Source organism: Homalodisca vitripennis, chromosome X, assembly GCF_021130785.1.
Source record: "Homalodisca vitripennis isolate AUS2020 chromosome X, UT_GWSS_2.1, whole genome shotgun sequence".
In the NCBI taxonomy this organism is placed as follows: domain Eukaryota; kingdom Metazoa; phylum Arthropoda; class Insecta; order Hemiptera; family Cicadellidae; genus Homalodisca; species Homalodisca vitripennis.
The window spans coordinates 152,610,957-152,626,436 of record NC_060215.1 but is presented as its reverse complement, the minus strand read 5'-3'; the positions used below and the strand labels follow the sequence as shown (position 1 = coordinate 152,626,436).

The 15,480-nt window shown below is 35.1% G+C and overlaps 1 protein-coding gene across 1 annotated transcript in view; it reads left to right on the top strand.

Annotated features, from left to right (window-relative positions):
* Nucleotides 1–707: 707 nt before the first annotated feature.
* LOC124370039 (fatty acyl-CoA reductase wat-like) overlaps nt 708–15,480 on the top strand; it is a 43,191-nt gene continuing 28,418 nt past the window's right edge. The window contains exons 1-4 of the mRNA XM_046828352.1: nt 708–751; nt 1,721–1,890; nt 8,939–9,032; nt 14,056–14,286. Of these exons, the coding sequence (XP_046684308.1) occupies nt 1,724–1,890; nt 8,939–9,032; nt 14,056–14,286 (492 nt within the window). The 5' untranslated portion in view covers nt 708–751; nt 1,721–1,723. The remainder of the gene's footprint in view (nt 752–1,720; nt 1,891–8,938; nt 9,033–14,055; nt 14,287–15,480) is intronic.

Sequence of the window (15,480 nt, the reverse complement as noted above, 5' to 3'; positions counted from 1 at the left end):
CGGTAGTCCTGGGCTGATTGATGGTATGGAAGTGATGATTGCAGCAAATAGATACACATTACCATAGAAAATGAGAGCAAATAAGAGAGAGAAACAGTGAGCTGTGCAACGGTAGTCCTGGGCTGATTGATGGTATGGAAGTGATGATTGCAGCAAATAGATACACATTACCATAGAAAATGAGAGCAAATAAGAGAGAGAAACAGTGAGCTGTGCAACGGTAGTCCTGGGCTGATTGATGGTATGAAAGTGTTATCTGCGACACATAGCACATCACTATAGAACATGAATGCAAATAAGAGAGCGGAACAGTGAGCCGTGTAACGGTAGTCCTGGGCTGATTGATGGTATGGAAGTGTTGTCTGCAGCAGATAGATAGACATTACCATAGACAATGAGAACAAAAAGAGAGCAGAACATGGAGCCGTGTAACGGTAGTCCTGGACTGATTGGTGGAATGGAAGTGTTATCTGCGACACATAGCACATCACTATAGAAAATGAATGCAAATAAGAGAGCGGAACAGTGAGCCGTGCAACGGTAGTCCTGGGCTGATTGATAGTATGGAAGTGTTGTCTGCAGCAGATAGATAGACATTACCATAGACAATGGTCATTCATGTGATAATCACATTCAGAGTCAAGGGTATTTGAAAGTGAAATCAAACTTCCGCCCTGGAGCTCCCCTCTCTCTCCCGCAGTGACAAACTTTCCTTGTCGCACCTAGGCTCGGGTCTGTCGCTAGCACCCAGGTAGATATATTATGTTGCTTACTCTATGTTCCCTTGAGTATATTTTATTGTTACACATAGCTACATTTGTGCTGTCCAAGACAAGAATTTATTCTTATAATGAGACTTTAATTAAATATGCGACACCTTAATTAGCTGTCTAGCCACTATTCTGCCACAATTATTACTAGTTATGTTTACTGTGTCAAAACCACACGGTACTTGACACACGGTAAAGTGTTATTGAAATATTATTATATGTTTTTTATATTTTTGCTATTCTTATGAATTATTACTCAATAAAAATAAATTTAATAAACTACGATAGTATTTTGTTAAACAAAGTAGGACTATGATTGTTCAGAGGTTATTGTTGTCCTATGTGCGTAGTTTCATGACATTGTGGTTGTAATAAATTTCCAAAAATTTTAAAGGCCAAGTTCAGGCCGGTCGAGAAGCTTACAAATTATGTACGCAATCCCAAGGGGCCGTTTCGTGTTCAGATCTTATGAGGTTAACTCAGTTTTGGTTTTACACCCAAATTACAAAGCAATGCGCACTGTATTCCATTAATACAATTTAATAACGGTAGTCCTGTATGAACGAAGTCGGCTGCTTATCATCATACATTAGGTCCTCTGATTGATGGTAAATTAGTGTTAATGTAGTAATCACTACATATTGAGTAATAACTGTTACTGAGTTACTATTCACTTTTGCACAAAGAATTACTAAATATTAATTAAAAAATAGTACACTACTGATCAGTTTGTTAATAGTTCATTTATAACTGTTAATACATTAAATAATTGAATTCGGACATTTAATTAATGCAAAAAGAAGATCTGAATAAAATGTATAATTCACAATGAAGAAACTAGAAAAAAAATAGCTAAGATAGAGTATGCAAAGTGAAATTATGATTATGAAATAAATTTTAAAAATTACTATGTATATAGTTCCTTATTGTATACAGATTGTATTTCACAGAACATGGATCAGTTAGAAGGTGGAGACATTTCAATCGAACATTTTCTTCAAGACCAACGAGATTTCTATAACAGCAATGGCTGCCTCCAGCGCCAGTTCCAGGATAGCACGGTGCTGCTCACTGGAGCTACAGGAGCTCTAGGAACTCTTGTACTAGAGAAATTACTCAGGTAATAATCACAGAGGATTTATAGATGTACTAAAGTAACGGCCTCTAGCGCCAGTTCCAGGACAGCACGGTGCTGCTCACTGGAGCTACAGGAGCTCTAGGAACTCTTTTACTAGAGAAACTACTCAGGTAATAATCACATTGGCTTTATAGATGTACTAAAGTAACGGCCTCTAGCGCCAGTTCCAGGACAGCACGGTGCTGCTCACTGGAGCTGCAGGAGCTCTAGGAACTCTTGTACTAGAGAAACTACTCAGGTAATAATCACAGTGGCTTTATAGATGTGGTAAAGTAACGGCCTCTAGCGCCAGTTCCAGGACAGCACGGTGCTGCTCACTGGAGCTGCAGGAGCTCTAGGAACTCTTGTACTAGAGAAACTACTCAGGTAATAATCACATTGGCTTTATAGATGTACTAAAGTAACGGCCTCTAGCGCCAGTTCCAGGACAGCACGGTGCTGCTCACTGGAGCTACAGGAGCTCTAGGAACTCTTTTACTAGAGAAACTACTCAGGTAATAATCACATTGGCTTTATAGATGTACTAAAGTAACGGCCTCTAGCGCCAGTTCCAGGACAGCACGGTGCTGCTCACTGGAGCTACAGGAGCTCTAGGAACTCTTTTACTAGAGAAACTACTCAGGTAATAATCACAGTGGCTTTATAGATGTACTAAAGTAACGGCCTCTAGCGCCAGTTCCAGGACAGCACGGTGCTGCTCACTGGAGCTGCAGGAGCTCTAGGAACTCTTGTACTAGAGAAACTACTCAGGTAATAATCACATTGGCTTTATAGATGTACTAAAGTAACGGCCTCTTGCGCCAGTTCCAGGACAGCTTTGAGCTGTTAACTTAGCCTTCATATATGTGTCACAATTTAAATATTGATTTCGAATCTGTTTCTTAATTCAATAGTGACTTCTGGTTGATAAATAAATATCTTTTATCGTTCATTAACAAGACACGTGTTCATGTACTTCCTACGCATGACAAAGTCCTTTGAGCTAAAGCTAATTTATCAGCCATGTGAAATGTTTTTAATTTATATATCTCAATACACAATTTTGAGCCGCTACATATCAATCATGAATCTTAAACTCTTTACAGGTTTGTTGAAATTTAAGAATTTATTAATAAAATCTGTATGTCGAAATATGTATGCCATTTTCAAGTACCTTAATGACGTCTTACTTTAAAGTACCTTCAAGACAGCTTAATTAAATCGATAAATATTTTTTAATTAAATTTTACTCTCATCGCATTCCGATCTCCATTAAACGTAGCGTGATAGACGAACAATTTCTTTCTAAGAGGAAATTCCTCCACATTTTTTCTCCACTAGTTTCTTTCCTCAGGCAATGGATATAGGCCCTCAGCTCCCAGGCTTTTATTCAGCACCAAAGAAACTTTCACAGTTTTATATTTAGAAGGAATAAGAAGAATACTACTATTATACAATTTTTAATACTTTATACATTCAACGATATATTTTAACCAAATAATAAGAACAATCTAATAGAAACAATTATGTTAAATACATACTATGAAGACAAGATTTTTGACTAACATATCGACAGCAGCTTTGTAAATGAAAAATTTAGTTTTCGAAAAATAAATTTTAGATTAACAAAAATCATTTGCAATATACATAATAGTATTATTAGTAACTCGAGTAGAAGACCTAATAAGTTGTGCCAAAGACAATGTCATAAGAGCAAAGTTTATCTGCAAGTAAGGACTAAGTAGTAAGATTTAAGGAAGTTCTAGCAGAGTTTGATCCTTGGTTAAATCTGTTTATATTTTTTATTAATCACATTTTTAAAACAATCTAGGAAGTTTATTTCCACTAATGAACGTACTATACGAGGTCACATCATAGGAGTGTTTTAGTGACGATAAATACTCCCATCATGATCTCATGGTGCTAAGCACTTTATAAACAACAAAATGGAGAAACATAAACTCAATGCCTAATTCGACGGTTTACATCTTAAAAGCGGTGAACTTTGCGTCATTGTAATTCAATTTCTCACCTTCAATAGCAAGGTACGAGTTCTAGTACAGTGATCAACAGTATTACTGTAGGCTCACTGTAAATTAATTTCTCACAAACAATAGCAAAGTGTATATCAACAGTACATATGGGTCATTGTAAATTATTTTCTCCCCTTCTATAGCAAAGTGAAAGGTCTATTACAGGGAACATCAACACTACTTTAAGCTCACTATAAATAATTGCCCACGAGCAATAGCAAGGTGTAAGGTATATCACAGTGTATATCAACCGAACATCGGGGTCATTGTCAATTGATTTCTTATCTTCTATATCAAGATGCAAGGTCTATTACAGTGAACTTGAACATTACTTCGGGGTCACTGTCAATCGGTTTCTCAGTCCAGTGTTAGCATTTCGTATAGTAGCTCTACGTTTAGTCTATCTTCCCGAATGCTGAATTCTCCCATCTGTGTACATATAAGAGAATCTTCTAAAAACAGCTGAACCTGCGTTATAACTCATTCAATACCTATATTCAGTTGCTCGGGGTATTAATCAATATGAAACGTCCCGGTATAGGGAGTTAGGTGGGATTAAAGAGTTTTTAGGACCCCACTATTCCTTTTTGCTAGGTCTTAAAATTGAGGTGATTCTTCTAAAAGACTTTACACCAACTTAAGTCATTATAGTACCTAAGTTCTGGTAGATCTTGGAATGAAAGTTAGTATCATTTGGGCCATAAAAACAACATAATAGCTGAACTAATAACCTATATAAATAAGTCTCATCCAGTGGGAACGTATGTGTATATTTATTTATTCGATAATGCACCATTTGACATGTGCGTCTTATATTAATCCAACTAAGAAAGGAATTGAAAAACTAAAAATGACGACGATATATCAATTACAATTAACAATAGTAACCTATATATAATAGCAAAAGTGACAAGTGTACATAAATCATTACGTTTAATAATAATAGAAACATACTTTTCAAAACGTAGCATAAAATTCGAAGTAATACCAATATCAATGTTATACTCATAATAATAATCGAAGTAAAAATAAATAATAAGAAGAATAACAATAAATATAGTAGTGATAACAATAACTTAAGTGACAACAACAATGATCTTAAGAGCAATGACACAATTTTGTAACGAAAATAAATACATTAAGAGAAAAAGTACACAACAGTATTTTAAAGGGAAAGAAGTGTAATTTCTCTGATAACTTAAATAACTTCCTTAAGTATCCTTAAAGGCGTTGGAAGATGCAGAAGTTTGTCCCGACGATCAATGCTTTAGTTGCGGAGCGGCCTTCAATCGATTACTCACATTGTCAGTATAATTTGCGATATATCTATGGAATGTGAACGAAATATGATTTATCCATCGTGCAGTGATACAAAAATCAGTAATATGTGTTGCTAAATCCGTTATCTTATGTCTTTCTCAGAATTATGTATGTCACAAATCTCTGATACGATTTCTTTATTTCAACCTCGGTTGTAATACGTTAAAGTAGTTATTCACGTGAGGAAGGCATCAGATTACAGGTCTAGAAACGTAGTGTTACTGATTTATTGTGTCACTACACAATTTTCTAAAACATCACATTTCCTTCACAATCCTTCTATCATCAAAAACAAGCTTTAAACAAAGATGTTCTGCAATTATAACTAATCTAAACTTACCAGCCCAGGAAGCTCTTCATTGCCATAAGAAGATGGACTTAACTTTGAGCCGAGGTATGTTAAGTATCTTACTTAATTCTATTATGATGCATAGTAATTGGGATAAGTCGAACTTAGTAGACATAAGTATATAATTTTCTTTTAGAATGCATGTGTAATGAATTTGAATGTGATGTGAATGAATTACGGTGTATTATATTACATTGGGTTTACAATTATTCACTCTATGATTAATAGATACATTTTTTATCCTTTATGTTTCATATTCCTCTATTGTTTTACCGAAAATATTTTGCCACAGATGTGTAGCACTTTTAGACCTCGGTTTATTTCGTGCATATCGTGATTTGTATCGCGTATACTTGGTGGTAAACTTGAGTTTATCTTTTCAAAACGTGGTCGATATACCTAATAAAGCGTGGTAAATAGACGACCAGTCTGTCCCATAATGTTTTAGGGAAAGTCTGACATTGACTGGCTTATATTCAGAGAGTATTTACTCCAGTGTGTACTCTTTTCTACTACAGTCTAGAAACGTATTCTTACTTCATACAAAAATGATTTTAATGTAACGTTATTATTTATCATATTTGGGAGAAAAAAGAATAAAACATTAGCAATAACTTATTTTAAACTTCATATTTACGATTTCTTAAATGGTTCCAAAATGAAGACCGTTTGGAAATACTGTTCTGTGTGGTGACAGAGTATAGTGTTAATTTGAGATAGTTTTCAATCAATAGTTTACATTTTTACATACACACACACAAACACACACACGTACGTACGTACGTATGTATATATATACATATATAATTATATGTATATATATAATTAGTAAATATGCACTTAATGGCCAGTATACTTCACGAATTGCACTGGCCGCTTTCATTCTTGTAAATAACGTGTTATGACATAAAACCTATGTAAAAGTGTGTAAACTAATATTAATTTCAACTGGATAGCTCCTACTATTAAGGGGAGATGTACGCCCGAAAATTAAAAATTTTGATTTATTTTTTTTTATATTTTTTTTTGTATTGTTTAGTTTGTTCTGATTAAAATTATATATAATACATGCATATACGGATCCTAAATAATATAAAAAATAATATTTTTTTCTTGCATAAAGCGTCCACGGACGACAACCCACAGCATCAGCTTTGCGACATATCATGGTGTAGGTATAAGCAAGCCATTCGGGATGCTAAAACATATGAACATAAAAATTCACTGGACCAGCCCATAATTGATCTGATAAAACCTATATTCAGGGACCTGGCAAAAACTGAGTTGTTAGAGTTGTTAGTCTGCACGGCCGCACTCAAAATATTAACGAAAGCTTCAATTCTGTTCTCTGGTCCAGAGTGCCAAAAAATAACTTTGTAGGACTACAAACTCTAAAGTTAGGTACATATGATGCAGTTTATTACTTTTAATGAGGGCAGTCAGGGGAGATTAGCAGTCTTAAAAGGGCTTGGGGTCAAAATTGGCAAAAATTGTGCAAAGTGCCTTAGTGAAATTGATCGAGGTCGGATGATAAAATCAGATATAGCATGTGAAGAGAAGACAAAGCTAGCCAGAAAAAGGACCAGGATGATCAGGAAGAAACTCCTTGATGTTGAGAAGGAAATGATCAGAATTACGAAGCTGGAATGTTTTGAAATGTAAGTAAATATATGTTTATCATGTTTTCGCGATTTCCCGAAAATCTATTTTTTTTACATAAAAGTCCCATTATCTCAGAAAGTAGAAGGCCAATTCATTTCAAATTTTTACAGGTTATTAAGAATGTCTGTTTACACAACCCCTACTAGATTTAAACTTCTAGCTCAACAATAAAAAATTATTTTAAAATAGTAATCCAAAATTATAAGCAAAAAAATTTACAAATATTTAAAAAATAAAAATAATGCCAAAAAGTTAATGGAATTCAATGAAATTAGTAGGGTGTCTTTAGAATACTATGTTTATTTTAGGGTAAAAATTTCAATCTTATAACTCTGATACTTTCTGAGATAATGGGTTATATATTAGCATATGTTTAACATTACGGGCTTATGGGCGTACATCTCCCCTTAACCTGTACAATTTGCCTGTAACAGCAATTAACCTTATAAGTATAAACGATCTACATATGCGAGTCTTTATGAATGGATGCGGGGTGGTAGTCAGTTTGTAAATTTAATATTAAAGGACAGTGTTTATCATAGTCAGTCAGTAAGAATCCAAATCTTGGATCAATATTCAACCCTGTTATTTCTAGTGTCTTATTATACAAAACAAAGTACAGAAGGGATCAAACCGCCTATAATTAGACAGCTAAATATTATTAATGTGTAATAAAGTTTGCCGAAGTAAGTAACCCAATTTAACTGCAATTTTTCATGAGTTTTACTGTAAGGGCTATCTGATTTCCAGTGTATCCTTATTGTTGTGGTTATATTTACACAAATCAGGGGACAGTAAATGAGTTATATGTCAACTGTAATACATGATTATCTACTACTTTGGGATGTACACACCGGGTTAATCTGTGACGAAGTTTGTCTGAAACATCTGCAACATTACTGGTAGCCTTACAGTGCTTAAATAAGTCTTAAGTCTATGTGTAACCAACCACATGTAATCTCTGTTTTCCTGCATCTCAATTAAGGAAGTTCAGCTACGATAGAAAGTGGGCCAAACCCCCTCTGTGGACTGACATACCACGTCCCTTTTCTCTAACCAGGATATCACAGGTTAGAACCCCGGGGAGAGCACAAAAAGACATAAAAAAAGTACAGAAACCGTATAGAATAGTACACTCAGAACAGCTTGCATGGCCAAGGAACTGAGGCATGAAAGAGAGAAGAAAGAGGGACAACAATTGCCAAACAAACATTCGTGTTGTGAAAAAAATCTCCCTTGCCTTTACCATCATAAATTTTATTATCTGTACTACGCTTAATCGTAATTACGATTTGGTAAATATAGTACGCGATTGTGTACGTGATACATTACATGCCATGGAGTTTGCAGTGCTATAAAGATTGTTTTTCTTTTGTTCTGTTCTGTGTGTAGTATAATGGCTGATAGTGCATGTATGACGATCAATAAATCGAATAATTATGTAATTTATTAGGCGAGCAACACAATCGAGAAGTTCAGTAAACTGCTTGGCCTTCAATACCTTGAAATCTGCGTACTTATCTTGGCCATTAACTCCAAATTTGTTTACATGAAATATTCAATGGCTCGAAGTTTCCCGGTGTCCTTGTAGTTTTCGGTTATTTAGTTTTGAATTTATATGTATAGTATTTTCTTTGCTTAATATAACCATTTTTATATTATTATTGAGTGAGTATATTTATTCTAGATGCTGTAACGGGCTCAACAAGATTTTTGTCGCAGTCCGAGGCAAGAATGGTATTTCGGCTGATCAAAGGCTGAAGGAACTCTTTACCACTAAAGTTTGTACTCTATTTAAAATACTCTTTAATCTAGTTAAGAATGTAATTTGCAGAGACAACATAGTACACAATTTTCTATACACCACTTTCTTTTTCTGTTCTCAATGTAGAATTTGGCAAACACAAGCTTTCTCCCAATGGAACTAAGCTAGTAAACTAATCACCAGGTTAATAACAAAATTTTTGAATCAATACTGCAATACGCGTTGTTAATGATACCTTCACATTCTCAGATTCTGTAAAACCTGCGTGAATACCTGCAGGTTGCATAAATAAATTATCCTGCAGAATATCAATTGTTATGGCGAATTCTTCTCGCGTACAAGAGTTGAAGGTCAATGCAAAGTTTACCTTGAGGCTGGTGAATAATCTTCCAAGAATACCCACCACGAGTGTGACAGTTGACCTTGAGGCTGGTGAATAATCTTCCAAGAATGCCCACCAAGAGTGTGACCCCTGAATGAAACCGTCTTCTCAAGACGTCCACGTGCTCGGACGTTGGAGGTGGTTCGGAAGTCAACTTTAAGGCGATGGTCCCCAAGTTAAGTCAGAGAGGGGTTTTTAGCCCTAACTTCACTTGGTGAAATAACATATTCTTTATTCTACTTCTATCTCATAATGTCTTATTTCTGCTAAAATGTCATAACTGGCTATTTTGTATTAAATAAGTCTGCTTTAAAAATCGAAATTTACTGATAAAATCCACCAGTCCAAATGTGTCACTTTATTAAAACTTCAAGCCAGTCGACATGTATTTAATTGGAGATTAAAAACCACTTTTTACAAATTACAGAGAATATTTATTAGAACCTGTTTTATGTATTGATTTGTATATGAAGTACTTCCTTGAGGAATGAATTTTGGGAATTATAAACCCTGGTGCGACCTTCTGAAAAACAACATCTATGTGATATTCCAAATCCACAGAAAATATATACTTAGATGGGGTTTGTAGAACAGGTTACCTCTAAGTTAAAGTTGTCTACGAGCACTAAGCTTGGGTTGCGTACTCCTGCTGAACATGGAAATACGTATAACGTTGGTTTTGGTTTTGGTCGGTGTCCATGTTAGTTTCAGTTCAGTTTAATTGAAGTTTAAAATTCTAAAATTTCTGCAGAACTTCTCCATTCTGAATGAGTGAATTGTAGTTGTGGATATAAATCAGGAAGTACAGAGACGCAACGAGAAATGATTAACGAGGCATTCGACGAGTTAATTCCGTTTTATGCGACACGTATTATATACAAAATCCGTCTCTTTTCAAGGAAAAAGGCAAACTAAAACGAAAGACCACGCTCTTCTAATTGGTGCAACAATGTATCACAATACAAAGTATCAAAAGCTCTATTTACTGAACACATGTTCCGTTTTTACGACAGTAATTGTGTTATGCAACTAGTATAGCACCTAAATCTTTAATCAGCTCGAATGTAGAGAAAGCGCCCAGTACGAATCTTGCCAAACAATTAATTTAGAAAAATTCTTGAAACACGATGACTCACTTTGTGTGCACTGAATCTACCAGGTTTCCTCAAATGAATAAGTGATTCATTTAAATAGTTTTTCATGAAATAGTGGTTTATCAGCCATACAAACATCAGTGCCGCAAGTATTTTTGTTGCAGGCGACACTAAATCTGACCATTGATAACTAGAGGTCAGAGCCATGGAAGCTATCTTTTCCCAGGACAGGACCCAATAAATAAATCCATTATTATTCCGGGTTACAGAAGCAAAGCTAGAATTGTAAACGTTTTGTACCTGCAAGTGTTCTTCAGTGATATTTACATTTTTTGAATGGTGTTTTCTTTTTATTATTTTTAAATGGACTGCCTGAAGTAAAATTATCACATTTGACAGTTCAAGTGGGCAAAAAAATGTCAATGACCGATAGTTTTGTGAAACTTATAAAAGGTAGACTCTGATATTTAAAATTTTGTTCTGTATTGCTAGCCTCCATAATTGCCCAAGGAGGTCTAGTATTTTCCCTTATTGCAAATTTAAAAAATGTTATGATGTTGTGGTGGAAATAAATCATTATTTCATTATTTTAAAAATTTTTCGTGAAAATGTTCCTATGTGTTTTAAAAAAAGGGTCAGAGTTGTTTGTAGTCGGTCTATAAAACCGAAAAATTATCAAATATTAGAATTTTGTCAATGACAAGAATACCGAGTGTAATCCGAATCACTTACTTTTGTCCGGCATCACATTTACCAACGTAACCAGAGTACACAGGTTGTACTCACTCAACGTCACGTGACACATACTACCTGGTGAGTTTTCTCATCTTTTGTAAGTTTAAATTGCCCGTAATAGGCATTAATTTACTATTAAATCAAGTTCTTTACTCAACATCAATGTATAATATCGCCTCTATCCTATAAAAAGTATACGATATAATCAAACATACAACTCTCGGGCAATCGAAATTAGCAATAATATATATTTATTATTTAATTGCATATTCACATATTTCTTAAACAATTGCAAAACACTGAAAAATTACTATTTTTATAGTGAACTGAACATTGTCATTTTATAAAAACAATCAACCATTAATTTAATATCACTGGTAAATGAATACACATTTTCCAATGATTATTTTATTCTTGCGAAGCCTTTCGGAATCAGTGATTCTATCATCAGGCAACTTCTCAAACTGAAGTTGTGAATTCAGTTACCAGTGGTATTAAATTAAACTTTTTCCAACTGTCCAAGATTTTTTAATCAACCATTACTTGGAAAATAAACAATGCGTGTAAAATTAGTTTTCTTGGAAAATAATGAAAAGTTGTAAATGTTATCTCCTATAATTACTCCCAGGAGGGATTACTTCTGGCTGGTTTATATATTCCACTGGGTGCAGCAAAAACCGATACATCACGTACATCTGGTGAACCCTATGAGTTTACAGGCGCGATTCATCATTAACCGCAAATGTCAAGATACCGGGGTAAAAGTGTACCGCAGAGCATGACAGCAGTAGGTATAGCTCCCTTATTGTTAAAGCTTGTTGCTAGCCTAATGATGAGGAGTACAGCTAAGTGCTTTTACTGAATTAACCTTCTCATCTTCCAAAGCGACAAGACTGAGATAAGGTTCCGCTATCTCCTCATGAGATCCTCCTGATGACATGAGGAGACCTCTACCCCCAAGCCTTATATATCCTCAGTATCCTATTACTCCGGAAGCAAACGCCAAGGTAAAAGAACTAAATTAATTTACGTTTCTCAGCTGCTTGTTCTAAGTGAAAGAAAACTTTATGGTATAGTTAATATTACCAGTATTATAAAAGTAGCCGTTAAAAGCTTCTTTTTAAAGACAGGAAGATTGCCACTTATTATTATTACTGTACTGTTATTTGAATTGTAGTTAAATTCATTTCCGTTTCAAGAAATAAGACACTACGTCATAGGTATGGTATTTTCAAAACACTTGGTGTTTCACTATTTTATAAAAAGTACCGCCGTAAAACCCTGACTATTTGTTGAACTATCGATAAAATATCCCTGCACCAGCATGTATACTATGCGATACCTATTGGAATATAGTGAATCTGAGTACTATAAAAACATGGGCGGGACAAAAGAGCCAGAGCCAACGCATTGAGTCTGTTACACAGCACACTCGATTGTTTCGAGTTACAAATAGAAGCCGAGTCAACAAAGGGTTTGTGGTGGCATGGCACTACAGAGACTGGCTTAACTTTAACTTTACTAAACTTATCATTAAACTGTTGACCAACATTCGATGCGTTAAGCTAATTTTTACTTTGTTATTAAATCTTATAAACCAATAAATAAATATGCTTCAATTATGATTTTAATATTTTATATTTATTTTAACCGTGTTAGTTACGCGTTAACTCTAGCATCGAATAGTTTACACCTACTGCCCCTCAACTGATATGACTTTATGAATTGTACGTTTTGTTTGTTTTTGTGTTCAGTTTCAGTTTGTTGCAAATACTACAACCAGGTTTCGACGCTGTATTGCACCATGGTCATGTGTTTGGTAAACCATAAACTGAACTATACTCACTATATTTGAGCAAACTCAGTGAAATGGACTTCGCAACTCAGGCCATACATCGCATATAAACAAATTGGTAAATCAGGCGTTCGGACGAATGTATATTTAATATTCGATATATCACTTGGTATTTTATATCAAAACTTTTAGAAATATTGATTAATTTTCTAAACACAGAACAAAATGTACCATTAACTATGTTATCTCTACACAATTAGTGAATTTTATCATTACATAATCTAGGATACTTCGTGAAGTTCCTATCCACTGAAACTAAAATAAACTAGTTGGTATGCCATTATCGGCTCATTCCTACCTGGGGGTGCAGCCCATGCATAGTCGTTGTGTTTTTCATTAATGACAGAAAGTTGAGGACATCCAAATCAAATCAAATCCCTTGCAATTAGTCCTAAAGGGACCTTTGTGCTCATTTCCGGAGTGATATAATGTTCAGGAAGGGTTAAACTGGAGGCATGGGTCGCATGAGAAGATATCAAGTCACCTTGGAAGAAGGGCACACTAGCCTATTCCAGCCTTTACAAGTTTACCCCCACCCAAAGTCATCCTTCAGAATAAATCGACCTACCAATCAACTTTTTATCCTAATTTCTCTTCATTTGCGGTTAGTGATTTTGTACTCCTGGATATCCTTGGGGTTACACAGATTACAGTGACGCTTTTATTTATGTGCCCCGTGGAGGTTCAACTTGAAGGCTTAACCCAGCCAGAAGTGAACCTTCCTGGGGTATTTTAAATGTAGACATACGTGAAGCTGGGTATAGTTTCAAAAATCGTAATGAAACATCAATTTGTCTATGTAAAGTTTTTTACTCTAAAATTTTACTCATTAAGCATATCATTAGTAATTAACATGTTTTGACAATTGGTATACGAGTGATATGATAAATTTTAAATCTGTTCTGGCAGAATGAGTCCCCGTCCAAGAAGCCACTTCTTTGTCTATTTGAAATCTGTTCATGTTCCCTTGCAGGTGTTCGACCGCGTGAGACTCGAGCAGAGAGAAGCTCTGGGTAAGGTGGAGTTGGTAGATATGGACCTCGGGTGGGAGAGTCACTCATCACGTATTACACCGTATGTGAACATGATTATACACTGTGCCCTGGTCACGGACTTCACACACTCGCTGAGGGACGCTGTAGACGTCAACGTGAAGCAGACTATAGCGCTGCTGCAACTAGCTTACTCTTGCAAGAAGCTCGAGGTAAAATACGTAGTAAGAACAATATCAGAGTATCTGATTATTCAGCTTTAATATTAAACTGTACGCCAATGGCGCAATGTAGCGGGTACAACGGTTATCGCAAGATAACCAGATAAAGCAACTTCGAGCGTAGCTGCTGCTTGTATCAGTGACCGCTAAGCAATCCTGTCTTTGCAAGCAACCCGCCTGCTCGGCCATTATTGGTGGTTCGGAAGTCACCTTTAAGCCGTTGGTCCCAAGGTTAGGTGTTAGAGAGGGCTTCTTAGCCCTAAGTTCGGCTGGGAAAATAAGACATCTTTACTTTTTTTACTCCTCATTATATCAAAAGGTACTCTACATCAGTAATCATTCTCAATTCTTTTACTTTAACTTTATACATAACTTACCAATCAACGGAAGAATGGCCTTTCATTGCTCAATAACAATAGAAAGTTTTTATGTATCATTCTTAAAAAATTTAAATAATATTTAGAGGCATAAAAGGTGTAATACTGTTTCTGTCGTTAAATCAAGATTTTCTGTGCTGTTCAACACAGTTTGCCAAGGAGTTTTACAATTAATAGAGTCAAAGATATTGTTTTGCATCAGTTGAATTGATCTCTGGAAACCTATCCAGCTACGGGGGCAGTAGACAAAGGATGTGTGAGGTCAAGTATGGTTTTAGATACTTAACGGCTTTATAGTCAGCTCTAAGAAATGATTAAACTCATTCTAAATCTAGAAGTCAGACTCAAAATTTAAAATTATTCATTAAAATGGTCAAAGTGCCACAAATAAATTAGAAAAACTTTTACAGCTTTGTGATAAATTACAACCCGATATTTTTATTGTATCTCAACTTCCATTCAACAAATGAAACATTGGTACTTTTCAATTAAACAATTGTTGTTGTAAAAATCTTTTCATGATTTAATGTACGCGTGTAGCTTTTTTTGTGAGAAAAGATAAATTCAAATATAAACACTTCGTAGTCCACTACAGTTCAGAAATTAACTTTGAAGTCGTGGCTGTTAGAATTTCTCTAAATTTACCTGAGAATTTTGTTGCTATTGGACTGTATAGATCCCCAAGAGGGTTTTTAGTATATTGTTATATAAACTAGATTTACTTCTAAACTCTCTTCAACGTAATAAAGTCCTACTAATTGGCGGTTCAAACATCAATGTTCTGGTCCTGACAAAGCCAATGACCCAG